The sequence below is a fragment of the Pristiophorus japonicus genome, unplaced genomic scaffold (genome assembly GCF_044704955.1).
Source record: "Pristiophorus japonicus isolate sPriJap1 unplaced genomic scaffold, sPriJap1.hap1 HAP1_SCAFFOLD_770, whole genome shotgun sequence".
NCBI classification, from domain to species: Eukaryota; Metazoa; Chordata; class Chondrichthyes; family Pristiophoridae; genus Pristiophorus; species Pristiophorus japonicus.
In genome coordinates, this window is record NW_027254687.1 from 98,536 (window position 1) to 126,108 (window position 27,573).

Here is a 27,573-nt window from a genome sequence, read left to right on the forward strand (position 1 = left end):
CAGCCCCGCCGTCACACACACACACAGCCCTCCCTCACACACACAGCCCTCCCTCACACACACACACAGCCCCCCCTCACACACACACACAGCCCCCCCTCACACACACACACAGCCCCCCTCACACACACACACACAGCCCCCCCTCACACACACACACAGCCCCCCCTCACACACACACACACAGCCCCCTCACACACACACACTCAGCCCCCTCACACACACACACTCACACACACACACAGCTCCCTCACACACACACACACACAGCCCCCCCTCACACACACACAGCCCCCCCTCACACACACACAGCCCCCCCCCTCACACACACACACAGCCCCCCCTCACACACACACACAGCTCCCCCTCACACACACACACAGCCCCCCCTCACACACACACACAGCCCCCCTCACACACACACAGCTCCCCCTCACACACACACACAGCCCCCCCTCACACACACACACAGCCCCCTCACACACACACACAGCCCCCCTCACACACACACACAGCCCCCCTCACACACACACACAGCTCCCCCTCACACACACACACAGCTCCCCCTCACACACACACACAGCCCCCCCTCACACACACACAGTCCCCCCTCACACACACACACAGCTCCCCCTCACACACACACACAGCCCCCCCTCACACACACACACAGCCCCCCCTCACACACACACAGCCCCCCGTCACACACACACACTCACACACAGCCCCCTCACACACACACAGCCCCCCTCACACACATTCTCACACACAGCCCCCTCACACACACACAGCCCCCTCACACACACACACTCACACACAGCCCCCTCACACACACACACAGCCCCCTCACACACACACACTCACACACAGCCCCCTCACACACACACACAGCCCCCCTCACACACACACACTCACACACAGCCCCCTCACACACACACAGCCCCCTCACACACACACACTCACACACAGCCCCCTCACACACACACAGCTCCCCCTCACACAGACACACACACACAGCCCCCTCTCACACACACACACACAGCCCCCTCACACACACACAGCCCCCCTCACACACACACACACAGCTCCCCCTCACACAGACACACACACACAGCCCCCTCACACACACACACACAGCCCCCTCACACAGACACACACACACACACAGCCCCCTCACACACACACACACAGCCCCCTCACACAGACACACACACACACACAGCCCCCCTCACACACACACACAGCCCCCTCACACAGACACACACACACACAGCCCCCTCACACACACACAGCCCCCCCTCACACACACACACACAGCTCCCCCTCACACAGACACACACACACAGCCCCCTCACAAACACACACACAGCCCCCCTCACACACACACACACAGCCCCCTCACACACACACACACAGCCCCCTCACACAGACACACACACACAGCCCCCTCACACAGACACACACACACAGCCCCCTTACACAGACACACACACACAGCCCCCTCACACACACACACACAGCCCCCTCACACAGACACACACACACACACACAGCCCCCCTCACACACACACACAGCCCCCTCACACAAACACACACACACACACAGCCCCCTCACACAGACACACACACACAGCCCCCTCACACAGACACACACACACAGCCCCCTCACACACACACACACAGCCCCCTCACACACACACACACAGCCCCCTCACACAGACACACACACACACACAGCCCCCTCACACACACACACACAGCCCCCTCACACAGACACACACACACACACAGCCCCCTCACACAAACACACACAGCCCCCTCACACACACACACACAGCCCCCTCACACAGACACACACACACACAGCCCCCCTCACACACACACACAGCCCCCTCACACAGACACACACACACACACAGCCCTCTCACACACACACACACAGCCCCCTCACACAGACACACACACACAGCCCCCTCACACAGACACACACACACAGCCCCCTCACACAGACACACACACACACACAGCCCCCTCACACACACACAGCCCCCTCACACAGACACACACACACAGCCCCCTCACACAGACACACACACACAGCCCCCTCACACAGACACACACACACAGCCCCCTTACACAGACACACACACACAGCCCCCCCTCACACAGACACACACACACAGCCCCCCCTCACACACACACAGTCCCCCCTCACACACACACAGCTCTCCCTCACACAGACACACACACACAGCTCTCCCTCACGCAGATACACACACACAGCCCCCCCTCACACACACACACAGAGCCCCCCCTCACACACACACACACACACACACAGCCCCCTCACACACATACACACACAGCCCCCTCACACAGACACACACACACACACAGCCCCCTCACACAGACACACACACAGCCCCCTCACACACACACACACAGCCCCCTCACACACACACACACACAGCCCCCTCACACACACACACACACAGCCCCCTCACACACACACACACACAGCCCCCTCACACAGACACACACACACACACAGCCCCCTCACACAGACACACACACAGCCCCCTCACACAGACACACACACACACACAGCCCCCTCACACAGACACACACACACACACCGCCCCCTCACACACACACACACACAGCCCCCTCACACAGACACACACACACACACAGCCCCCTCACACACACACACACACAGCCCCCTCACACAGACACACACACACACACAGCACCCCCTCACACACACACAGCTCCCTCACACAGACACACACACACACACAGCCCCCTCACACACACACACACAGCCCCCTCACACAGACACACACACACACACAGCCCCCTCACACACACACACACACAGCCCCCTCACACAGACACACACACACACACAGCCCCCTCACACAGACACACACACACACACACACACAGCCCCCCCTCACACACACACACAGCCCCCTCACACAGACACACACACACACACAGCCCCCTCACACTCACACACACAGCCCCCTTACACAGACACACACACACAGCCCCCCTCACACACACACAGCCCCCCCTCACACAGACACACAGCTCCCCCTCACACACACACACAGCCCCCCTCACACACACACAGCCCCCCCTCACACACACACACACACACAGCCCCCCCTCACACACACACAGCCCCCCCTCACACACACACAGCCCCCCCTCACACACACACAGCTCTCCCTCACACACACACACAGAGCCCCCCCTCACACACACACACACACACTGCCCCCCCTCACACACACACACACAGCCCCCCCTCACACACACACAGCTCTCCCTCACACAGACACACACACACAGCCCCCCCTCACACACACACACAGCTCTCCCTCACGCAGACACACACACACAGCCCCCCCTCACACACACACACAGAGCCCCCCCTCACACACACACAGCCCCCCCTCACACAGACACACACACACAGCCCCCCCTCACACACACACACAGAGCCCCCCCTCACACACACACACACACACAGCCCCCCCTCACACACACACACAGAGCCCCCCCTCACACACACACACACACACAGCTCCCCCCCACACACACACACAGCCCCCCCTCACACACACACACAGAGCCCCCCCTCACACACACACACACACACAGCTCCCCCACACACACACACACAGCCCCCTCACACAGACACACACACACACACAGCCCCCTCACACACACACACACACACAGCTCCCCCACACACACACACAGCCCCCTCACACAAACACACACATACACACAGCCCCCTCACACACACACACACACAGCCCCCTCACACAGACACACACACACACACAGCCCCCCCTCACACACACACACAGAGCCCCCCCTCACACACACACACAGCCCCCTCACACAGACACACACACACACACAGCCCCCCCTCACACACACACACAGAGCCCCCCTCACACACACACACACACACAGCTCCCCCACACACACACACACAGCCCCCTCACACAGACACACACACACACACAGCCCCCCCTCACACACACACACAGAGCCCCCCCTCACACACACACACACACACAGCTCCCCCACACACACACACACAGCCCCCTCACACAGACACACACACACAGCCCCCCCTCACACACACACAGCCCCCCCTCACACAGACACACACACACAGCCCCCCCTCACACACACACAGCCCCCCCTCACACAGACACACACACACAGCCCCCCCTCACACACACACACACACAGCCCCCTCACACAGACACACACACACAGCCCCCCCTCACACACACACAGCCCCCCCTCACACACACACACACACACAGCTCCCCCGTCACACACACACACACACACAGCCGCGTCAATGAACACAGAAACAAAGAGGGGGACATGAGATGCTTATTCCAAGGCGGGGCTTATTAGAAGGTCTTAAAGGTGCAGAGATAGGCGGAGAGGTTCAGGGAGGGAGCTCCAGAGTTTGGGGTCCAGGCAGCTGAAGGCACGGCCACCGATGGTGGAGCGATTATAATCAGGGATGGTCAGGAGGGAGAATTAGAGCAGTGCAGACATCTCGGGGGGGGTTGTGGGGCTGGAGGATGTTACAGAGATAGGGTGGGGTGTAGGGGCTGGAGGAGATTACAGAGATAGGGAGGGGTGTAGGGGCTGGAGGAGGTTACAGAGATAGGGAGGGGTGTAGGGGCTGGAGGAGATAGGGAGGGGTGTAGGGGCTGGAAGGGGTTACAGAGATAGGGAGGGGTGTAGGGGCTGGAGGATGTTACAGAGATAGGGAGGGGTGTAGGGGCTGGAGGAGGTTACAGAGATAGGGAGGGGTGTAGGGACTGGAAGGGGTTACAGAGATAGGGAGGGGTGTAGGGGCTGGAGGAGGTTACAGAGATAGGGAGGGGTGTAGGGGCTGGAAGGGGTTACAGAGATAGGGAGGGGTGTAGGGGCTGGAAGGGGTTACAGAGATAGGGAGGGGTGTATGGGCTGGAGGAGGTTACAGAGATAGGGAGGGGTGTAGGGGCTGGAAGGGGTTACAGAGATAGGGAGGGGTGTAGGGGCTGGAGGAGGTTACAGAGATAGGGAGGGGTGTAGGGGCTGGAGGAGGTTACAGAGATAGGGTGGGGTGTAGGGGCTGGAGGAGGTTACAGAGATAGGGAGGGGTGTAGGGGCTGGAGGAGGTTACAGAGATAGGGAGGGGTGCAGGGGCTAGAGGAGGTTACAGAGTGGTGTAGGGGCTGGAGGGGGTTACAGAGATACAGAGGGGTGTAGGGGCTGGAGGAGGTTACAGAGATAGGGAGGGGTGTAGGGGCTGGAGGAGGTTACAGAGATAGGGAGGGGTGTAGGGGCTGGAGGGGGTTACAGAGATAGGAAGGGGTGTAGGGGCTGGAGGAGGTTACAGAGATAGGGAGGGTGTAGGGGCTGGAGGAGATTACAGAGCTCGGGAGGGGTGTAGGGGCTGGAGGGGGTTACAGAGATAGGGAGGGGTGTAGGGGCTGGAGAAGGTTACAGAGATTGGGAGGGGTGTAGGGGCTGGAGGAGGTTACAGAGCTAGGGAGGGGTGTAGGGGTTGGAGGATATTACAGAGCTAGGGACGGGTGTCGGGGCTGGAGGAGGTGACAGAGATAGGGAGGGGTGTAGGGGTTGGAGGATATTACAGAGCTAGGGACGGGTGTCGGGGCTGGAGGAGGTGACAGAGATAGGGAGGGTGTGGGGACTGGAGGAGGTTACAGAGATAGGGAGGGGTTTAGGGGCTGGAGGGGGTTACAGAGATAGGGAGGGGTATCGGGGCTTGAGGAGGTTACAGAGATAGGGAGGGGTGTAGGGGCTGGAAGGGGTTACAGAGATAGGGAGGGGTGTAGGGGCTGGAGGAGGTTACAGAGATAGGGAGGGGTGTAGAGGCTGGGGGAGGTTACAGAGATAGGGAGGGGTGTAGGGGCTGCAGGAGGTGATAGAGATAGGGAGGGGTGTAGGGGCTGGAGGTGGTTACGGAGATAGGGAGATGTAGGGGCTGGAGGGGGTTACGGAGATAGGGAGGGGTGTAGGGGCTGGAGGAGGTTACGGAGATAGGGAGGGGTGTTGGGGCTGGAGGGGGTTACAGAGATAGGGAGGGGTGTAGGGGCTGGAGGAGGTTACAGAGATACAGAGTGGTGTAGGGGCTGGAGGGGGTTACAGAGATAGGGAGGGGTGTAGGGGCTGGAGCAGGTTATAGAGATACAGAGGGGTGTAGGGGCTGGAGGAGGTTACAGAGATAGGGAGGAGTGTAGGGGCTGGAGGAGGTTACAGAGATAGTGAGGGGTGTAGGGCTGGAGGGGGTTACAGAGATCGGGAGGGGCGTAGGGCTGGAGGGGGTTACAGAGATACAGAGGGGTGTAGGGGCTGGAAGGGGTTACAGAGATAGGGAGGGGTGTAGGGGCTGGAGGAGGTTACAGAGATAGGGAGGGGTGTAGAGGCTGGGGGAGGTTACAGAGATAGTGAGGGGTGTAGGGGCTGCAGGAGGTGATAGAGATATGGAGGGGTGTAGGGGCTGGAGGTGGTTACGGAGATAGGGAGATGTAGGGGCTGGAGGGGGTTACGGAGATAGGGAGGGGTGTAGGGGCTGGAGGTGGTTACAGAGATAGGGAGGGGTGTAGGGGCTGGAGGAGGTTACAGAGATAGGGAGGGGTGTAGGGGCTGGAGGAGGTTACGGAGATAGGGAGGGGTGTTGGGGCTGGAGGGGGTTACAGAGATAGGGAGGGGTGTAGGGGCTGGAGGAGGTTACAGAGATACAGAGTGGTGTAGGGGCTGGAGGGGGTTACAGAGATAGGGAGGTGTGTAGGGGCTGGAGGGGGTTACAGAGATCGGGAGGGGTGTAGGGGCTGGAGGAGGTTACAGAGATAGGGAGGAGTGTAGGGGCTGGAGAAGGTTACAGAGATTGGGAGGGGTGTCGGGTCTGGAGGAGGTTACAGAGATACAGAGGGCTGTCGGGGCTGGAGGAGGTTACAGAGATAGGGAGGGGTGTAGGGGCTGGAGGAGATTACAGAGATAGGGAGGGGTCGAGGGGCTGGAGGAGGTTACAGAGATAGGGAGGGTGTAGGAGCTGGAGGGGGTTACAGAGATAGGGAGGGGTGTAGGGGCTGGAGGAGGTTACAGAGCTAGGGAGGGGTGTAGGGGCTGGAGGGGGTTACAGAGATACGGAGGGGTGTAGGGGCTGGAGAAGCTTACAGAGATTGGGACGGGTGTAGGGGCTGGAGGGGGTTACAGAGATAGGGAGGGGTGTAGGGGCTGGAGGAGGTTACAGAGATAGGGAGGGGTGTAGGGCTGGAGGAGGTTACAGAGATAGGGAGGGGTGTAGGGGCTGGAGGAGGTTACAGAGATACAGAGGGATGTAGGGGCTGGAGGGGGTTACAGAGATAGGGAGGGGTGTAGGGGCTGGAGGCGGTTACAGAGATAGGGAGGGGTGTAGGGGCTGGAGGATATTACAGAGCTCGGGAGGGGTGCATGGGCTGTAGGAGGTTACAGAGATATAGAGGGGTGTAGGGGCTGGAGGGGGTTACAGAGATAAGGAGGAGTGTAGGGTCTGGAGGAGGTTACAGAGATAGGGAGGGGTGTAGAGGCTGGAGGAGGTTACAGCGATAGGGAGGGGTGTAGGGGCTGGAGGAGGTGACAGAGATAGGGAGGGGTGTAGAGGCTGGAGGAGGTTACATAGATAGGGAGGGGTGTAGAGACTGGAGGAGGTTACAGCGATAGGGAGGGGTGTAGGGGCTGGAGGAGGTGACAGAGATAGGGAGCGGTGTACTGGCTGGAGGAGGTTACATAGATAGGGAGGGGTGTAGGGGCTGGAGGAGGTTACAGAGATAGGGAGGGGTGTAGGGGCTGGATGAGGTTAGAGATACGGAGGGGTGTAGAGGCTGGAGGAGGTTACAGAGATAGGGAGGGGTGTAGGGGCTGGAGGAGGTTACAGAGATTGGGAGGCGGTGTGGGGGCTGGAGGAGGTTACAGAGATTGGGAGGGGGTGTGGGGACTGGAGGAGGTTACAGAGATCGGGTGTCGGGGCTGGAGGAGGTTACAGAGATTGGGAGGGGGTGTGGGGGCTGGAGGAGGTTACAGAGATAGGGAGGGGTGTAGGGGCTGGAGGAGGTTACAGAGATAGTGAGGGGTGTAGGGGCTGGAGGAGGTTACAGAGATAGGGAGGGGTGTAGGGGCTGGAGGAGGTTACAGAGCTAGGGAGGGGTGTAGGGGCTGGAGGGGGTTACAGAGATACGGAGGGGTGTAGGGGCTGGAGAAGGTTACAGAGATTGGGACGGGTGTAGGGGCTGGAGGGGGTTACAGCGATAGGGAGGGGTGTAGGGGCTGGAGGAGGTTACAGAGATAGGGAGGGGTGTAGGGCTGGAGGAGGTTACAGAGATAGGGAGGGGTGTAGGGGCTGGAGGAGGTTACAGAGATACAGAGGGATGTAGGGGCTGGAGGGGGTTACAGAGATAGGGAGGGGTGTAGGGGCTGGAGGAGGTTACAGAGATAGGGAGGGGTGTAGGGGTTGGAGGATATTACAGAGCTAGGGAGGGGTGCATGGGCTGTAGGAGGTTACAGAGATACAGAGGGGTGTAGGGGCTGGAGGGGGTTACAGAGATAAGGAGGAGTGTAGGGTCTGGAGGAGGTTACAGAGATAGGGAGGGGTGTAGAGGCTGGAGGAGGTTACAGCGATAGGGAGGGGTGTAGGGGCTGGAGGAGGTGACAGAGATAGGGAGGGGTGTAGAGGCTGGAGGAGGTTACATAGATAGGGAGGGGTGTAGAGACTGGAGGAGGTTACAGCGATAGGGAGGGGTGTAGGGGCTGGAGGAGGTGACAGAGATAGGGAGCGGTGTAGTGGCTGGAGGAGGTTACATAGATAGGGAGGGGTGTAGGGGCTGGAGGAGGTTACAGAGATAGGGAGGGGTGTAGGGGCTGGAGGAGGTTACAGAGATAGGGAGGGGTGTAGGGGCTGGATGAGGTTAGAGATACGGAGGGGTGTAGAGGCTGGAGGAGGTTACAGAGATAGGGAGGGGTGTAGGGGCTGGAAGAGGTTACAGAGATAGGGAGAGGGTGTCGGGGCTGGAGGAGGTTACAGAGATAGGGAGGGGTGTAGGGGCTGGAGGAGGTTACAGAGATTGGGAGGGGTGTAGGGGCTGGAGGAGGTTACAGAGATAGGGAGGGGTGTAGGGGCTGGAGGAGGTTACAGAGATTGGGAGGGGTGTAGGGGCTGGAGGAAGTTACAGAGATAGGGAGGGGTGTAGGGGCTGGAGGGGGTTACAGAGATAGGGAGGGGTGTGGGGACTGGAGGAGGTTACAGAGATAGGGAGGGGTGTGGGGACTGGAGGAGGTTACAGAGATAGGGAGGGGTGTGGGGACTGGAGGAGGTTACAGAGATAGGGAGGGGTGTGGGGACTGGAGGAGGTTACAGAGATAGGGAGGGGTGTGGGGGCTGGAGGAGGTTACAGAGATAGGGAGGGGTGTGGGGACTGGAGGAGGTTACAGAGATAGGGAGGGGTGTGGGGACTGGAGGAGGTTACAGAGATAGGGAGGGGTGTGGGGACTGGAGGAGGTTACAGAGATAGGGAGGGGTGTGGGGGCTGGAGGAGGTTACAGAGATAGGGAGGGGTGTGGGGACTGGAGGAGGTTACAGAGATAGGGAGGGGTGTAGGGGCTGGAGGAGGTTACAGAGATAGGGAGGGGTGTACGGGCTGGAGGAGGTTACAGAGATAGGGAGGGGTGTAGGGGCTGGAGGAGGTTACAGAGATAGGGAGGGTGTAGGGGCTGGAGGAGATTACAGAGCTAGGGAGGGGTGTAGGGGCTGGAGGAGACTACAGAGATAGGGAGGGGTGTAGGGGCTGGAGGAGGTTACAGAGATAGTGAGGGGTGTAGGGCTGGAGGGGGTTACAGAGATCGGGAGGGGCGTAGGGCTGGAGGGGGTTACAGAAATAGGGATGGGTGTAGTGGCTGGAGGAGGTTACAGAGATACAGAGGGGTCGAGGGGCTGGAGGAGGTTACAGAGATAGGGAGGGTGTAGGAGCTGGAGGGGGTTACCGAGATAGGGAGGGGTGTAGGGGCTGGAGGAGGTTACAGAGCTAGGGAGGGGTGTAGGGGCTGGAGGGGGTTACAGAGATACGGAGGGGTGTAGGGGCTGGAGAAGCTTACAGAGATTGGGACGGGTGTAGGGGCTGGAGGGGGTTACAGAGATAGGGAGGGGTGTAGGGGCTGGAGGAGGTTACAGAGATAGGGAGGGGTGTAGGGCTGGAGGAGGTTACAGAGATAGGGAGGGGTGTAGGGGCTGGAGGAGGTTACAGAGATACAGAGGGATGTAGGGGCTGGAGGGGGTTACAGAGATAGGGAGGGGTGTAGGGGCTGGAGGAGGTTACAGAGATAAGGAGGAGTGTAGGGTCTGGAGGAGGTTACAGAGATAGGGAGGGGTGTAGAGGCTGGAGGAGGTTACAGCGATAGGGAGGGGTGTAGGGGCTGGAGGAGGTGACAGAGATAGGGAGGGGTGTAGAGGCTGGAGGAGGTTACATAGATAGGGAGGGGTGTAGAGACTGGAGGAGGTTACAGCGATAGGGAGGGGTGTCGGGGCTGGAGGAGGTGACAGAGATAGGGAGCGGTGTACTGGCTGGAGGAGGTTACATAGATAGGGAGGGGTGTAGGGGCTGGAGGAGGTTACAGAGATAGGGAGGGTGTAGGAGCTGGAGGAGGTTACAGAGATTGGGAGGCGGTGTGGGGGCTGGAGGAGGTTACAAAGATTGGGAGGGGGTGTGGGGACTGGAGGAGGTTACAGAGATCGGGTGTCGGGGCTGGAGGAGGTTACAGAGATTGGGAGGGGAGTGGGGGCTGGAGGAGGTTACAGAGATAGGGAGGGGTGTAGGGGCTGGAGGAGGTTACAGAGATAGTGAGGGGTGTAGGGGCTGGAGGAGGTTACAGAGATAGGGAGGGGTGTAGGGGCTGGAGGGGGTTACAGAGATCGGGAGGGGTGTAGGGGCTGGAGGATGTTACAGAGATAGGGAGGAGTGTAGGGGCTGGAGAAGGTTACAGAGATTGGGAGGGGTGTAGGGGCTGGAGGAGGTTACAGAGATACAGAGGGCTGTCGGGGCTGGAGGAGGTTACAGAGATAGGGAGGGGTGTAGGGGCTGGAGGAGATTACAGAGATAGGGTGGGGTCGAGGGGCTGGAGGAGGTTACAGAGATAGGGAGGGTGTAGGAGCTGGAGGCGGTTACAGAGATACGGAGGGTTGTAGGGGCTGGAGAAGGTTACAGAGATTGGGACGGGTGTAGGGGCTGGAGGGGGTTACAGAGATAGGGAGGGGTGTAGGGGCTGGAGGAGGTTACAGAGCTAGGGAGGGGTGTAGGGGCTGGAGGGGGTTACAGAGATACGGAGGGGTGTCGGGGCTGGAGAAGGTTACAGAGATTGGGACGGGTGTAGGGGCTGGAGGGGGTTACAGAGATAGGGAGGGGTGTAGGGGCTGGAGGAGGTTACAGAGATAGGGAGGGGTGTAGGGCTGGAGGAGGTTACAGAGATAGGGAGGGGTGTAGGGGCTGGAGGAGGTTACAGAGATACAGAGGGATGTAGGGGCTGGAGGGGGTTACAGAGATAGGGAGGGGTGTAGGGGCTGGAGGAGGTTACAGAGATAGGGAGGGGTGTAGGGGTTGGAGGATATTACAGAGCTAGGGAGGGGTGCATGGGCTGTAGGAGGTTACAGAGATACAGAGGGGTGTAGGGGCTGGAGGGGGTTACAGAGATAAGGAGGAGTGTAGGGTCTGGAGGAGGTTACAGAGATAGGGAGGGGTGTAGAGGCTGGAGGAGGTTACAGCGATAGGGAGGGGTGTAGGGGCTGGAGGAGGTGACAGAGATAGGGAGGGGTGTAGGGGCTGGAGGAGGTTACAGAGATAGGGACGGGTGTAGGGGCTGGAGGAGGTGACAGAGATAGGGAGGGGTGTAGGGGCTGGAGGAGGTTACAGAGATAGGGAGGGGTGTAGGGGCTGGAGGAGGTTACAGAGATTGGGAGGGGTGTGGGGACTGGAGGAGGTTACAGAGATAGGGAGAGGTGTAGGGGCTGGAGGAGGTTACAGAGATTGGGAGGGGGTGTGGGGACTGGAGGAGGTTACAGAGATTGGGAGGGGTGTAGGGACTGGAGGAGGTTACAGAGATAGGGAGGGGTGTGGGGACTGGAGGAGGTTACAGAGATAGGGAGGGGGTGTCGGGGCTGGAGGAGGTTACAGAGATACAGAGGGGTGTAGGGGCTGGAGGGGGTTACAGAGATAGGGAGGGGTGTGGGGGCTGGAGGAGGTTACAGAGATAGGGAGGGGCTGGAGGAGGTTACAGAGATTGGGAGGGGTGTGGGGACTGGAGGAGGTTACAGAGATAGGGAGGGGTGTAGGGACTGGAGGAGGTTACAGAGATAGGGAGGGGTGTAGGGGCTGGAGGAGGTTACAGAGATTGGGAGGGGTGTGGGGACTGGAGGAGGTTACAGAGATTGGGAGGGGTGTGGGGACTGGAGGAGGTTACAGAGATAGGGAGGGGTGTAGGGGCTGGAGGAGGTTACAGAGATAGGGAGGGGTGTAGTGGCTGGAGGAGGTTACAGAGATAGGGAGGGGTGTAGTGGCTGGAGGAGGTTACAGAGATAGGGTGGGTGTCGGGACTGGAGGAGGTTACAGAGATTGGGAGTGCCGATGTTTGTGGTGAGATTTGAAAGCAAGGACGATAATTTTCAAGTGGAGGGATTGGTGGAAGGAGATCCAGCGGAGAGGTATTGATCGAGACAGCAATGAATCGATATTTGGAAAAGGACGGGCTGATGAATGAAAGCGGGCAGGGATTTGTTCAAGGTCGATGGTGTTTGGCTCAGCCGATTGAATGCTTTGCTGGAGTGACGGCAAGGGTTGCTGAGTGCAGTGTGGCGGATGCGGTGTATATGGACTTTCTGAGGGAGTTTGACAAATGTACCACATCATCGACCCGTTGGCAAAATTAAAACCAAGGGGGTTTATCCGGGGCAGTGGGAGCATGGATACGCAATTGGTTGCCGACTGTAACCAGCGAGTAGCGGTGCACGGACTGGAGGGTTTGGGAACTCTGCTCTTTTTAATATGTATTAATGACCTGGAGTTGGGTACACAGGGCACAATTCCAAAGCCTGCAGTCGACGTATAACTCGGAAACGTAATAAACAGCGAGGAGGACAGCAACAGACTGTCAAAGGACACAGTCAGACCGGTGACATGGGCAACCGCATGGCAAATGCAGTTCAACTCAGGAAAGAGTGCCGTGATTCATGTTGGGTAGGAATTAATGAGGGAGAGGCAACATAAAGTCAACGGTGCAATTTTACAGGGGGGGTGCAGGAACAGAGAGACCTGGGGGCTTGTGTGCATAACTGTTTGAAAATGGCAGGACAGGTTACATAAGAAATAGGAGCAGGAGTGGGCCATATGGCCCCTCGAGCCTGCTCCGCCATTCAATACGATCATGGCTGATCCGATCATGGACTCAGCTCCACTTCCCCATAACCCCTTATTCCCTTATCGGTTAAGAAACTGCCTTAACTTTATTCAATGTCCCAGCTCTCTGAGGCAGCGAATTCCACAGGTTTACAACCCTCTGAGAGAAGAAATTCCTCCTCCTCTCCGTTTTAAATAGGCGGCCCCTTATTCTAAGACCGTGCCCCCTAGTTCTAGTCTCCCCCCATCAGTGGAAACATCCTCTCTGCATCCACCTTGTCAAGCCCCCTCATTATCTTATATAAGCCCCCTCTTAATCTCGATAAGGTCACCTCTCATTCTTCTGAACTCCAATGAGTAGAGGCCTAACCTGCTCAACCTTTCCTCATAAGTCAACCCCCTCATCCCCGGAATCAACCGAGTGAACCTTCTCTGAACTGCCTCCAAAGCAAGTATATCCTTTCGTAAATACGGAGACCAAAACTGCACGCAGTACTCCAGGTGTGGCCTCACTGATACCCTGTGTAACTGTAGCAAGACCTCCCTGCTTATATACTGCATCCCCTTTGCAATAAAGGCCAAGATACCATTGGCCTTCCTGATCACTTGCTGTACCTGCATACTAAGTTGAGAAGGATCTTAAAAATGCACATGGGATCCTTGGTTTAATAACTAAAGACATCGAGCACCGAAGCAAGGCAGTTATTGCTAAACTTGCATAAAACATTGGCGAGGCTCCAGCTGGAGTATTGTGTCCAATTCTGGGCCCTGCACTTTCGGAAGGATGTGGCGACCTTGGAGAGGGTGCAGAGGAGATTGACCAGAATGGTTCCAGGGGATGAGGGACTTCGGTTACATGGGGAGACTGGAGAAGCTGGGGTTGTTCTCCTCGGAGCAGAGAAGGTTAAAGGGGAGATTTGATCGAGGGGTTCAAAATCACGAGGGGTTCGGCCAGAGTAAACCACGAGAAACAGTTCCCAGTGTCGGAGGATGGGTAACCAGAGAGACACAGATTTAAGGTGACTGGCAACAGAACCAGAGGGTGTAGATGAGAAGAATGTTTCTACGCAGCGAGTTATTGTGATCTGGAACGCGCTGCCTGAAAGGGCGGTGGACACAGATTCAATAGTGACTTTCGAAAGCTAATTGGATCAATACTTGACGGGGAAAACGTCACAGGGCGACAGGGACAGAGCAGGGGCGAGTGGGACTAGTTCAATAGCTCTACCAAAAAGCCACAATGGGCGGAATGGCCTCCATCTGTTCTGTATGGAGTGTAATATTCTCCAAGTTTGCAGATGACACTAAGCTGGGTGGCGGTGTGAGCTGTGAGGAGGATGCTATGAGGCTGCAGGGCGACTTGGACAGGTTAGGTGAGTGGGAAAATGCATGGCAGATGCAGTATAATGTGGATAAATGTGAGGTTATCCATTTTGGGGGCAAAAACAGGAAGGCAGAATATTATCTGAATGGTGACAGATTCGGAAAAGGGGAGGTGCAACGAGACCTGAGTGTCATGGTACATCAGTCATTGAAGGTTGGCATGCAGGTACAGCAGGCGGTGAAGAAAGCAAATGGTATGTTGGCCTTCATAGCGAGGGGATTTGAGTATAGGAGCAGGGAGGTCTTGCTGCAGTTGTACAGGGCCTTGGTGAGGCCACACCTTAAATATTATGTTCAGTTTTTCCTAATCTGAGGAAGGACATTCTTGCTATTGAGGGAGTGCAGCGAAGGTTCACCAGACTGATTCCCGGGACGGCAGGACTGACATATCAAGAAAGACTGGATCGACTAGGCTTATATTCACTGGAGTTTAGAAGGATGAGAGGGGACCTCATCGAAACATGTACAATTCTGATGGGACTGGACAGGTTAGATGCAGGAAGAATGTTCCCGATGTTGGGGAAGTCCAGAACCAGGGGTCACACAGTCTAAGGATAAGGGGTAAGCCATTTAGGACCGAGATGAGGAGAAACTTCTTCACTCAGAGAATTGTGAACCTGTGGAATTCTCTACTGCAGAAAGTTGTTGGGGCCAGTTCGTTAGATATATTCAAGAGGGAGTTAGATGTGGCCCTTACGGCTAAAGGGATCAAGGGGTATGGAGAGAAAGCAGGAATGGGGTACTGAGGTGAATGATCAGCCATGATCTTATTGAATGGTGGTGCAGGCTCGAAGGGCCGAATGGCCTGCTCCTGCACCTATTGTCTACGTTTCTCTGTATCGTTTGATGATTCTATCAGATTCAAACCGGGCGTCTGAGAGAAGAGGGGGATGGCGGTGGGACTTTTGCGCCAGTCAGATGGGGACACAGACAGTGATGCAGTGACAGAACAGGCGCACTCACATATAGGTCCACGAGACGCTCAGAACGCCGTCTCAGCTCCAGGACCAACTTGTACGTCCTGTGAGTGATGGCTGAAACATTCCTCGACATGGAGCGGGTCAGGACCCGGGGCAAGTGGGAATCTGCAGCGGATGAAGAGAAGGAAAATGGTCAGTGCCAACAGGCGAGAGGGCGCTTACCTCTGCTCATCATCCCCATCATCATTGGCAGTCCCTCGGGATCGAGGAAGACTTGCTTCCACTCTTAACACGAGTCCTGAGGTGACTGAACAGCCCAATACGGGGAGCCACAGTCCCTGTCACAGGTGGGACAGACAGACGTTGAGGGAAGGGGAGGGTGGGACTGGTTTGCCGCACGCTCCTTCCGCTGCCTGCGCTTGGTTTCTGCGCGCTCTCGGCGACGAGACTCGAGGTGCTCAGCGCCCTCCCGGATGCACTTCCTCCACTGAGGGCGGACTGGTCTTTGGGCCCAGGGACTCCCAGGTGTCGGTGGGGATGTTGCACTTTATATCAGGGAGGGGCTTTGAGGGTGGTCCCTTGTAACGTTTCCTCTGCCCACCTTTGGCCCGTTTGCCGTGAAGGAGTTCCGAGTAGAGCGCTTGCTTTGGGGAGTCTCGTGTCTGGGGGACATGCGGACAATGTGGCCCTGCCCAGCGGAGCTGGTCGAGTGTGGTCAGTGCTTCGATGCTGGGGATGTTGGGCCTGGTCGAGGACGCTAACGTTGGTGCGTCTGTCCTCCCGGGGGATTTGCAGGATCTTGCGGAGACATCGTTGGTGGTATTTCTCCAGCGACTGGAGGTGTCTACTGTACATGGTCCATGTCTCTGAGCCATACAGGAGGGCGGGTATCACTACAGCCCTGTAGACCATGAGCTTGGTGGTGGATTTGAGGGCCTGGTCTTCAAACACTTTTCCTCAGGAGGCCGAAGGCTGCACTGGTGCACTGGAGCTGTTTATAGAGCAGGGTAAGGGTCACTCACTGTAACTGTAGAGAGTCACTGTTTATAGAGCAGGGTAAGGGTCACTCACTGTAACTGTAGAGAGTCACTGTTTATTCAGGGTAAGGGTCACTCACTGTGTAACGTTACAGAGTCACTGTTTATTCAGGGTAAGGGTCACTCACTGTAACTGTACAGAGTCACTGTTTATTCAGGGTAAGGGTCACTCACTGTGTAACTTTGCAGAGTCACTGTTTATTCAGGGTAAGGGTCACTCACTGTGTAACGTTACAGAGTCACTGTTTATTCAGGGTAAGGGTCACTCACTGTAACTGTACAGAGTCACTGTTTATTCAGGGTAAGGGTCACTCACTGTGTAACTGTACAGAGTCACTGTTTATTCAGGGTAAGGGTCACTCACTGTGTAACTTTACAGAGTCACTGTTTATTCAGGGTAAGGGTCACTCACTGTAACTGTACAGAGTCACTGTTTATTCAGGGTAAGGGTCACTCACTGTGTAACGTTACAGAGTCACTGTTTATTCAGGGTAAGGGTCACTCACTGTGTAACTTTACAGAGTCACTGTTTATTCAGGGTAAGGGTCACTCACTGTGTAACTTTACAGAGTCACTGTTTATTCAGGGTAAGGGTCACTCACTGTGTAACTTTACAGAGTCACTGTTTATTCAGGGTAAGGGTCACTCACTGTGTAACTGTACAGAGTCACTGTTTATTCAGGGTAAGGGTCACTCACTGTAACTGTACAGAGTCACTGTTTATTCAGGGTAAGGGTCACTCACTGTGTAACTGTACAGAGTCACTGTTTATTCAGGGTAAGGGTCACTCACTGTGTAACTGTACAGAGTCACTGTTTATTCAGGGTAAGGGTCACTCACTGTAACTGTACAGAGTCACTGTTTATTCAGGGTAAGGGTCACTCACTGTGTAACTGTACAGAGTCACTGTTTATTCAGGGTAAGGATTACTCACTGTAACTGTACAGAGTCACTGTTTATTCAGGGTAAGGGTCACTCACTGTGTAACTGTACAGAGTCACTGTTTATTCAGGGTAAGGATTACTCACTGTAACTGTACAGAGTCACTGTTTATTCAGGGTAAGGGTCACTCACTGTGTAACTGTACAGAGTCACTGTTTATTCAGGGTAAGGATTACTCACTGTGACTGTACAGAGTCACTGTTTATTCAGGGTAAGGATTACTCACTGTGACTGTACAGAGTCACTGTTTAGAGAGCAGGGTAAGGGTCACTCACTGTAACTGTACAGAGTCACTGTTTATTCAGGGTAAGGGTCACTCACTGTGTAACTGTACAGAGTCACTGTTTATTCAGGGTAAGGGTCACTCACTGTGTAACTGTACAGAGTCACTGTTTATTCAGGGTAAGGGTCACTCACTGTGTAACTGTACAGAGTCACTGTTTATTCAGGGTAAGGGTCACTCACTGTGTAACTGTACAGAGTCACTGTTTCTTCAGGGTAAGGATTACTCACTGTAACTGTACAGAGTCACTGTTTATTCAGGATCTACAATGCCAATTACCGAATACTTGGAACTCGAGACAAGTCAGGACATGATTTCTGGAATGTGAGGATGTCGGTCTCAATGAGCTGATGCCCACGCACTGACAGAGTGAAGAATTGCTGTCATCGGGTAGGTGCGATTGTGTCGATTCCAGCCTGTAACTCACTCCCGGGTATCTGTTATTCTATATATAAACCCCCCGAACCCCTCGATTAGATTCCAGTCTGTAACTCACTCCCGGGTATCTGTTATTCTATATATAAACCCCCCGAACCCCTCGATTAGATTCCAGCCTGTAACTCACTCCCGGGTATTGGTTATTCTACATATAAACCCTCGAACCCCTCGATTAGATTCCAGCCTGTAACTCACTCCCGGGTATCTGTTATTCTATATATAAACGCCCGAACCCCTCGATTAGATTGCAGCCTGAAACTCACTCCCGGGTATCTGTTATTCTATATATAAACCCCCGAACCCCTCGATTAGATTCCTGCCTGTAATTCACTCCCGGGTATCTGTTATTCTATATATAAACCCCCCGAACCCCTCGATTAGATTTCATCCTGTAACTCACTCCCGGGTATCTGTTATTCTATATATAAACCCCCCGAACCCCTCGATTAGATTCCAGCCTGTAACTCACTCCCAGGTATCTGTTATTCTATATATAAACCCCCCGAACCCTTCGATTAGATTCCAGCCTGTAACTCACTCCCGGGTGTCTGTTATTCTATATATAAACCCCCCGAACCTCTCGATTAGATTCCAGCCTGTAACTCACTCCCGGGTATCTGTTATTCTATATATAAACCCCCCCGAACCCCTCGATTAGATTCCAGCCTGCAACTCACTCCCGGGTATCGGTTATTCTATATATAAACCCCCCGAACCCCTCGATTAGATTCCAGCCTGTAACTCACTCCCGGGTATCTGTTATTCTATATATAAACCCCCCGAACCCCTCGATTAGATTCCAGCCTGCAACTCACTCCCGGGTATCGGTTATTCTATATATAAACCCCCCGAACCCCTCGATTAGATTCCAGCCTGTAACTCACTCCCGGGTATCTGTTATTCTATATATAACCCCCCCCCCGAACCCCTCGATTAGATTCCAGTCTGTAACTCACTCCCGGGTATCTGTTATTCTATATATAAAGCCCGAACCCCTCGATTAGATTCCAGCCTGTAACTCACTCCCGGGTATCTGTTATTCTATATATAAACCCCCCGAACCCCTCGATTAGATTGCAGCCTGTAACTCACTCCCGGGTGTCTGTTATTCTAGATATAAACCCCCCGAATCCCTCGATTAGATGCTAGTCGTTCGATTGTTCGATGCACAGGTTAAACTACAGACGACAGAGGCAGAGGAACATAGGAACAGGACTCAGCCATTGCCCCTCGGGACAGTTCCCCCATTCAATCAGATCACGGCTGATCTGTACATGGGAACAGCGGGAGGCCTTGCCGTCCCTCCAGCCAGTTCCACCATTTCGACAGATTCCGGTAATCTGTGACCTCACTGCACACACCTCATTTCCCTGAATACCTTTGCTAAACTGGGTCAACAGCTTTACCAGAGTGTTCAGAAAGAGAGCGGGAGAATTTGAAAGACGAAAGTCTTTCATTTATATAGCCCCTTTCATGACCACCGGACGTCCCAAAGCGCTTTACAGCCAATGAAGCACTTTTTGGAGTGTGGTCACTGTTGCATTGTGGGAAACGCAGCAGCCAATTTGTGCACAGCAAGCTCCCACACACAGCAATGTGATAATGACCCAGATAATCTGTTTTTGTTATGTATATTGAGAGATAAATAGTGGCCCCAGGTCACCGAGGATAACGCCCGAGGCTTCTTAGGAATAGTGCCCCGGGACCTTTTACATCCACCTGAGAGAAGCAGACAGGGCTTCGGGTTAAATGTCTCATCCGAAAGACGGCACCTCTGACAGTGCGGCACTCCCCCAGTACTGCCCCTCCGACAGTGCGGCACTCCCCCAGTACTGCCCCTCCGACAGTGGAACACACCCTAAGTACCGCCCCTCCGACAGTGCGGCGCTCCCTCAGTACTGCCTCTCCGACAGTGCGGCACTCCCTCAGTACTGCCCCTCCGACAGTGCGGCGCTCCCTCTGTACTGCCTCTCCGACAGTGCGGCACTCCCTCAGTACTGCCCCTCCGACAGTGCGGCACTCCCCCAGTACTGCCCCTCCGACAGTGCGGCACTCCCTCAGTACTGCCCCTCCGACAGTGCGGCGCTCCCTCAGTACTGCCCCTCCGACAGTGCGGCGCTCCCTCAGTACTGCCCCTCCGACAGTGCAGCACTCCCTCAGTACTGCCCTTCCGACAGTGCGGCGCTCCCTCAGCACCGCCCCTCCGACAGTGAGGCACTCCCTCAGTACTGCCCCTCCGACAGTGCGGCACTCCCTCAGTACTGCCCCTCCCACAGTGGGATGCTCCCTCAGTACTGCCCCTCCGACAGTGCGGCGCTCCCTCAGTAGTGCCCCTCCGACAGTGCAGTACAGTGCTCCCTCAGTACTGCCCCTCCGACAGCGCAGTACGGTGCTCCCTCAGTACTGCCCCTCCGACACTGCGGCACTCCCTCAGTCCTGCCCATCCGACAGTGCGGCGCTCCCTCAGCACCGCCCCTCCGACAGTGCGGCACTCCCTCAGTACTGCCCTTCCGACAGTGCGACGCTCCCTCAGCACCGCCCCTCCGACAGTGCGGCACTCCCTCAGTACTGCCCCTCCGACAATGCAGGGCTCCCTCAGTACTGCCCGTCCGACAGTACGGCGCTCCCTCAGTACTGTCCCTCCGACAGTGCGGCACTCCCTCAATACTGCCCCTCCGACAGTGCGGCACTCCCTCAGTACTGCCCCTCCGACAGTACGGCGCTCCCTCAGTACTGCCCCTCCGACAGTGCGGCACTCCCTCAGTACTGCCCCTCCGACAGTACGGCGCTCCCTCAGTACTACCCCTCCGACAGTGCGGCACTCCCTCAGTACTGCCCCTCCGACAGCGCAGTACGGTGCTCCCTCAGTACTGCCCCTCCGACACTGCGGCACTCCCTCAGTCCTGCCCATCCGACAGTGCGGCGCTCCCTCAGCACCGCCCCTCCGACAGTGCGGCACTCCCTCAGTACTGCCCTTCCGACAGTGCGACGCTCCCTCAGCACCGCCCCTCCGACAGTGCGGCACTCCCTCAGTACTGCCCCTCCGACAATGCAGGGCTCCCTCAGTACTGCCCGTCCGACAGTACGGCGCTCCCTCAGTACTGTCCCTCCGACAGTGCGGCACTCCCTCAATACTGCCCCTCCGACAGTGCGGCACTCCCTCAGTACTGCCCCTCCGACAGTACGGCGCTCCCTCAGTACTGCCCCTCCGACAGTGCGGCACTCCCTCAGTACTGCCCCTCCGACAGTACGGCGCTCCCTCAGTACTACCCCTCCGACAGTGCGGCACTCCCTCAGTACTGCCCCTCCGACAGTGCGGTGCTCCCTCAGTACTGCCCCTCCGACAGTGCGGCACTCCCTCAGTACTGCCCCTCCGACAGTGCGGTGCTCCCTCAGTACTGCCCCTCCGACAGTGCGGCACTCCCTCAGTACTGCCCCTCCGACAGTACGGCGCTCCCTCAGTACTACCCCTCCGACAGTGCAGCACTCCCTCAGTACTGCCCCTCCGACAGTGCGGCACTCTCTCAGCACCGCCACTCCGACAGTGCGGCGCTCCCTCAGTACTGCCCTTCCGACAGTGCGGCGCTCCCTCAGTACTGCCCCTCCGACAGTGCGGCGCTCCCTCAGTACTGCCCCTCCGACAGTGCGGTGCTCCCTCAGTACCGCCCCTCCGACAGTGTGGCACTCCCTCAGTACTGCCCTTCCGACAGTGCGGCGCTCCCTCAGTACTGCCCCTCCGACAGTGCGGCGCTCCCTCAGCGCTGCCCCTCCAACAGTGTGGCACTCCCTCAGTACTGCCCCTCCGACAGTGCGGCACTCCCTCAGTACTGCCCCCCCGACTGTGCGGCGCTCCCTCAGTACTGCCCCTCCGACTGTGCGGCACTCCCTCAGTACTGCCCCCCCGACTGTGCGGCACTCCCTCAGTACTGCCCCTCCGACTGTGCGGCACTCCCTCAGTACTGCCCCTCCGACAGTGTGGCACTCCCTCAGTGCTGCCCCTCCAACAGTGCGGAACTCCCTCAGTACTGCCCCTCCGACAGTGCGGCACTCCCTCAGTACTGCCCCTCCGACAGTGGGAAGCTCCCTCAGTACTGCCCCTCCGACAGTGCGGCACTCCCTCAGTACTGCCCCTCCGACAGTGGGATGCTCCCTCAGTACTGCCCCTCCGACAGTGCGGCGCTCCCTCAGTACTGCCCCTCCGACAGTACGGTGCTCCCTCAGTAGTGCCCCTCCGACAGCGCAGTATGGCGCTCCCTCAGTACTGCCCCTCCGACAGCGCAGTACGGTGCTCCCTCAGTACTGCCCCTCTGACAGTACGGTGCTCCCTCAGTAGTGCCCCTCCGACAGCGCAGTATGGCGCTCCCTCAGTAGTGCCCCTCCGACAGCGCAGTACCGCGCTCCCTCAGTACTGCCCCTCCGACTGTGCGGCACTCCCTCAGTACTGCCCACCCGACAGTACGGGGCTCCCTCAGTACCGCCCCTCCGACCGTGCCGGGCTCCCTCAGTACTGCCCCTCCGACAACGGCGCTCCCTCAGTACTGCCCCTCCGACAGTACGGCGCTCCCTCAGTACTGCCCCTCCGACAGTGCGGCACTCCCTCAGTACTGCCCCTCCGACAGTGCAGCATTCCCTCAGTACTGCACCTCCGACAGTGCGGCACTCCCTCAGTACTGCCCCTCCGACAGTACGGCGCTCCCTCAGTACTGCCCCTCCGACAGCGCAGTAAGGCCCTCCCTCAGTACTGCCCCTCCAACAGTGTGGCGCTCCCTCAGTACTGCCCCTCCGACAGCGCAGTACGGTGCTCCCTCAGTAGTGCCCCTCCGACAGCGCAGTACGGCCCTCCCTCAGTACTGCCCCTCCGACAGTGCGGCGCTCCCTCAGTACTGCCCCTCCGACAGTGCGGCGCTCCCTCAGTACTGCCCCTCCGACAGTGCGGCGCTCCCTCAGTACTGCCCCTCCGACAGTACGGTGCTCCCTCAGCACCGCCCACCCAACAGTGCTGCGCTCCCTCAGTAGTGCCCCTCCGACAGTGCGGCACTCCCTCAGTACTGCCCCTCCGACAGTGCGGCGCTCCCTCAGTACTGCCCCTCCGACAGCGCAGTACGGTGCTCCCTCAGTAGTGCCCCTCCGACAGTGCGGCACTCCCTCAGTAGTGCCCCTCCGACAGTGCGGCGTTCCCTCAGTACCGCCCCTCCAACAGTGCGGCGTTCCCTCAGCACCGCCCTGGGAGCATCAGCCTCGATGTTGGTGCTTCTGTCTCTGGAGTGGGGGACTCGATCGCACAACCTGCTGACTGGACGAGACAGAATGCAGCCCGGGCACAAGGAGAAGGAGCGAGAGGGGAGAAGCAGGGAGGGGGAGAGAGCCTTGAGCAAGCGGCGTTCGCGCAGGGTTAAGTGAGCCAAGTGCAGAGGTTCGCGAGGCACTCACTGTTGATATATTCCATGTCTGGCTGCAGCCTCTGATCCACAACGCCTGGCTCCTGAACAACTCTTCCTGTTTTTGCAATCGCCCCCAAGGCAGAGTGGCGTTCCCCGCATTCTTCCCTGCTCCCGACCTCACCTCCCCCGACAGCCCTTAACTGGCGCCGACTCTCCCGAGGTTGGGAGTGGCCAGGAATGCGGGGATGGTGGGAGCGGGCGAGGGAGCGTGGCGGCACTGTGAGGCCATCCCGTTGCTGGGTCACTGGCGGGGCTGTGACAAATCCGCGGGCTCGGGAAAGCCAGGAGCTGGGGAGAGGTCGGGCAGTGCAGCTCGGTCCACGCAGCTCACAGCACACAGGCTGGGCGGAGAGCCAGGGGGCTGCAGCAAGGGGGCCAGGGAGAGGGGGGGGGGCGGAGAGCTACATTCAGAGCCAGCTTCAGGGTTTTAATACATTCAACTCGCCCCCCCGCCCCTCCGCGCAAAGTTTAACCCATTCACCGCCGCAAACACTTCACGGCCCAGGGCAGGTACAGCACGGGGTTAGATACAGAGTAAAGCTCCCTCTGCACTGTCCCATCCAACACTCCCAGGGCAGGTACAGGGGGTTAGATACAGAGTAAAGCTCCCTCTACACTGTCCCATCAAACACTCCCAGGGCAGGTACAGCACGGGGTTAGATACAGAGTAAAGCTCCCTCTACACTGTCCCATCAAAAACTCCCAGGTCAGGTACAGCATGGGTTAGATACAGAGTAAAGCTCCCTCTACACTGTCCCGTCAAACACTCCCGGGGCAGGTACAGGGGGTTAGATACGGAGTAAAGCTCCCTCTACACTGTCCCATCAAACACTCCCAGGGCAGGTACAGCACGGGGTTAGATACAGAGTAAAGCTCCCTCTACACTGTCCCATCAAACACTCCCAGGGCAGGTACAGCACGGGGTTAGATACAGAGTAAAGCTCCCTCTACACTGTCCCATCAAACACTCCCAGGGCAGGTACAGAGGGTTAGATACAGAGTAAAGCTCCCTCTGCACTGTCCCATCAAACACTCCCAGGGCAGGTACAGGGGGTTAGATACAGAGTAAAGCTCCCTCTACACTGTCCCCATCAAACACTCCCAGGGCAGGTACAGCACGGGTTAGATACAGAGTAAAGCTCCCTCTACACTGTCCCATCAAACACTCCCAGGGCAGGTACAGCATGGGGTTAGATACAGAGTAAAGCTCCCTCTACACTGTCCCATCAAACACTCCCAGGGCAGGTACAGCACGGGGTTAGATACAAAGTAAAGCTCCCTCTACACTGTCCCATCAAACACTCCCAGGGCAGGTACAGGGGGTTAGATACAGAGTAAAGCTCCCTCTACACTGTCCCATCAAACACTCCCAGGGCAGGTACAGCACGGGGTTAGATACAGAGTAAAGCTCCCTCTACACTGTCCCATCAAACACTCCCAGGGCACGGGGTTAGATACAGAGTAAAGCTCCCTCTACACTGTCCCATCAAACACTCCCAGGGCAGGTACCGCACAGGGTTAGATACAGAGTAAAGCTCCCTCTACACTGTCCCATCAAACACTCCCAGGGCAGGTACAGCACGGGGTTAGATACAGAGTAAAGCTCCCTCTACACTGTCCCATCAAAAACTCCCAGGTCAGGTACAGCATGGGTTAGATACAGAGTAAAGCTCCCTCTACACTGTCCCGTCAAACACTCCCGGGGCAGGTACAGGGGGTTAGATACAGAGTAAAGCTCCCTCTACACTGTCCCATCAAACACTCCCAGGGCAGGTACAGGGGGTTAGATACGGAGTAAAGCTCCCTCTACACTGTCCCATCAAACACTCCCAGGGCAGGTACAGCACGGGGTTAGATACAGAGTAAAGCTCCCTCTACACTGTCCCATCAAACACTCCCAGGGCAGGTACAGCACGGGGTTAGATACAGAGTAAAGCTCCCTCTACACTGTCCCATCAAACACTCCCAGGGCAGGTACAGAGGGTTAGATACAGAGTAAAGCTCCCTCTGCACTGTCCCATCAAACACTCCCAGGGCAGGTACAGGGGGTTAGATACAGAGTAAAGCTCCCTCTACACTGTCCCCATCAAACACTCCCAGGGCAGGTACAGCACGGGTTAGATACAGAGTAAAGCTCCCTCTACACTGTCCCATCAAACACTCCCAGGGCAGGTACAGCACGGGGTTAGATACAGAGTAAAGCTCCCTCTACACTGTCCCATCAAACACTCTCAGGGCAGGTACAGGGGGTTAGATACAGAGTAAAGCTCCCTCTACACTGTCCCATCAAACACTCCCAGGGCAGGTACAGGGGGTTAGATACAGAGTAAAGCTCCCTCTACACTGTCCCATCAAACACTCCCAGGGCAGGTACAGGGGGTTAGATACAGAGTAAAGCTCCCTCTGCACTGTCCCATCAAACACTCCCAGGGCAGGTACAGCACGGGGTTAGATACAGAGTAAAGCTCCCTCTACACTGTCCCATCAAACACTCCCAGGGCTGGTGTTCTGTCTTGAATAAAGAGTCAGGCTAGATACTGGAAGCTCAAAGTAAGGTGTGACCGTAGCCCTTTATTACAGATCGCAGAGTGCCTCTCCAGCCTGTGAGGCCTCCTTATATACAGGTGCTCCCAAGGGATTGTGGGATCGCTTGGGACTCCAGGGGATAAGCCCTCTGGTGGTTGGACATGGTAATTACAGGTTTACATACATAACAACACTCACCCCCCCCACCCCCCCAAAGTCAATAGTTTGACCACAAACACCCTCGTTGGCCAAAACAGTGCCAGCAATCCACTTGGGACCTTGTCCATAGTTCAACACAAACACAGGATCGTTTACTTCAATCTCGCGTGACACATTTGCGCGATGATGATATGTATTCTGTTGAAGCCGCCTGCTCTCTACCCGCTCGTGTAGATCAGGGTGGACCAACGAGAGCCTTGTCTTAAGTGCCCTTTTCATGGAGCAGTTCAGCGGGGGGAACCCCAGTGAGCGAGTGGGGTCTCGTGCGGTAACTGAGCAGGACTCGGGACAGGCGAGTCTGCAGTGAGCCTTCAGTTACCCTCTTCAAGCTCTGCTTGATTGTTTGAACTGCTCGTTCTGCCTGACCGTTGGACGCTGGTTTAAACGGGTCAGATGTGACATGTTTGACCCCATTGTGGGTCATGAACTGTTTGAACTCGGCACTGGTGAAGCACGGCCCATTGTCGCCCACAAGGACGTCAGGCAGGCCGTGCGTGGCAAACATGGCCCGCAGGCTTTCAATGGTGGCAGCGGGCGTGCTTGCCGACATCATCACGCATTCAGTCCACTTGGAGTACGTATCTACAACCACGAAAAACATTTTTCCCAAGAACGGGCCTGCATAGTCGACATGAACCCTGGACCACGGTTTGGAGGGCCAGGACTATAAACTTAGTGGCGCCTCCCTGGGTGCATTGCTTAACTGGGAACATGTGTTACATTTGTGAACGCAGGACTCTAAGTCCGCATCGATACCGGGCCACCACACGTGGGATCTGGCTATCGCTTTCATCATTACGATGCCTGGGAGGGTACTATGGAGATCACTGATGAAAGTGTCCCTGCCCTTTTTTGGCACAACTACCCGATTGCCCCATAGGAGGCAGTCTGCCTATATAGACATTTCATCTCTGC

The 27,573-nt window shown here is 56.8% G+C and overlaps 1 protein-coding gene across 1 annotated transcript in view; it reads right to left on the reverse strand.

Moving 5' to 3' along the window:
• The window catches only part of clcf1 (cardiotrophin-like cytokine factor 1), a 37,927-nt gene extending 13,722 nt beyond the window's left edge, over positions 1–24,205 (reverse strand). The window contains exons 1-2 of the mRNA XM_070874309.1: positions 23,903–24,205; positions 15,816–15,937 (exon numbers count right to left, since the gene is read on the reverse strand). Coding sequence (XP_070730410.1) covers positions 15,816–15,937; positions 23,903–23,918 — 138 coding nt within the window. The 5' untranslated portion in view covers positions 23,919–24,205. The remainder of the gene's footprint in view (positions 1–15,815; positions 15,938–23,902) is intronic.
• Positions 24,206–27,573: the final 3,368 nt, after the last annotated feature.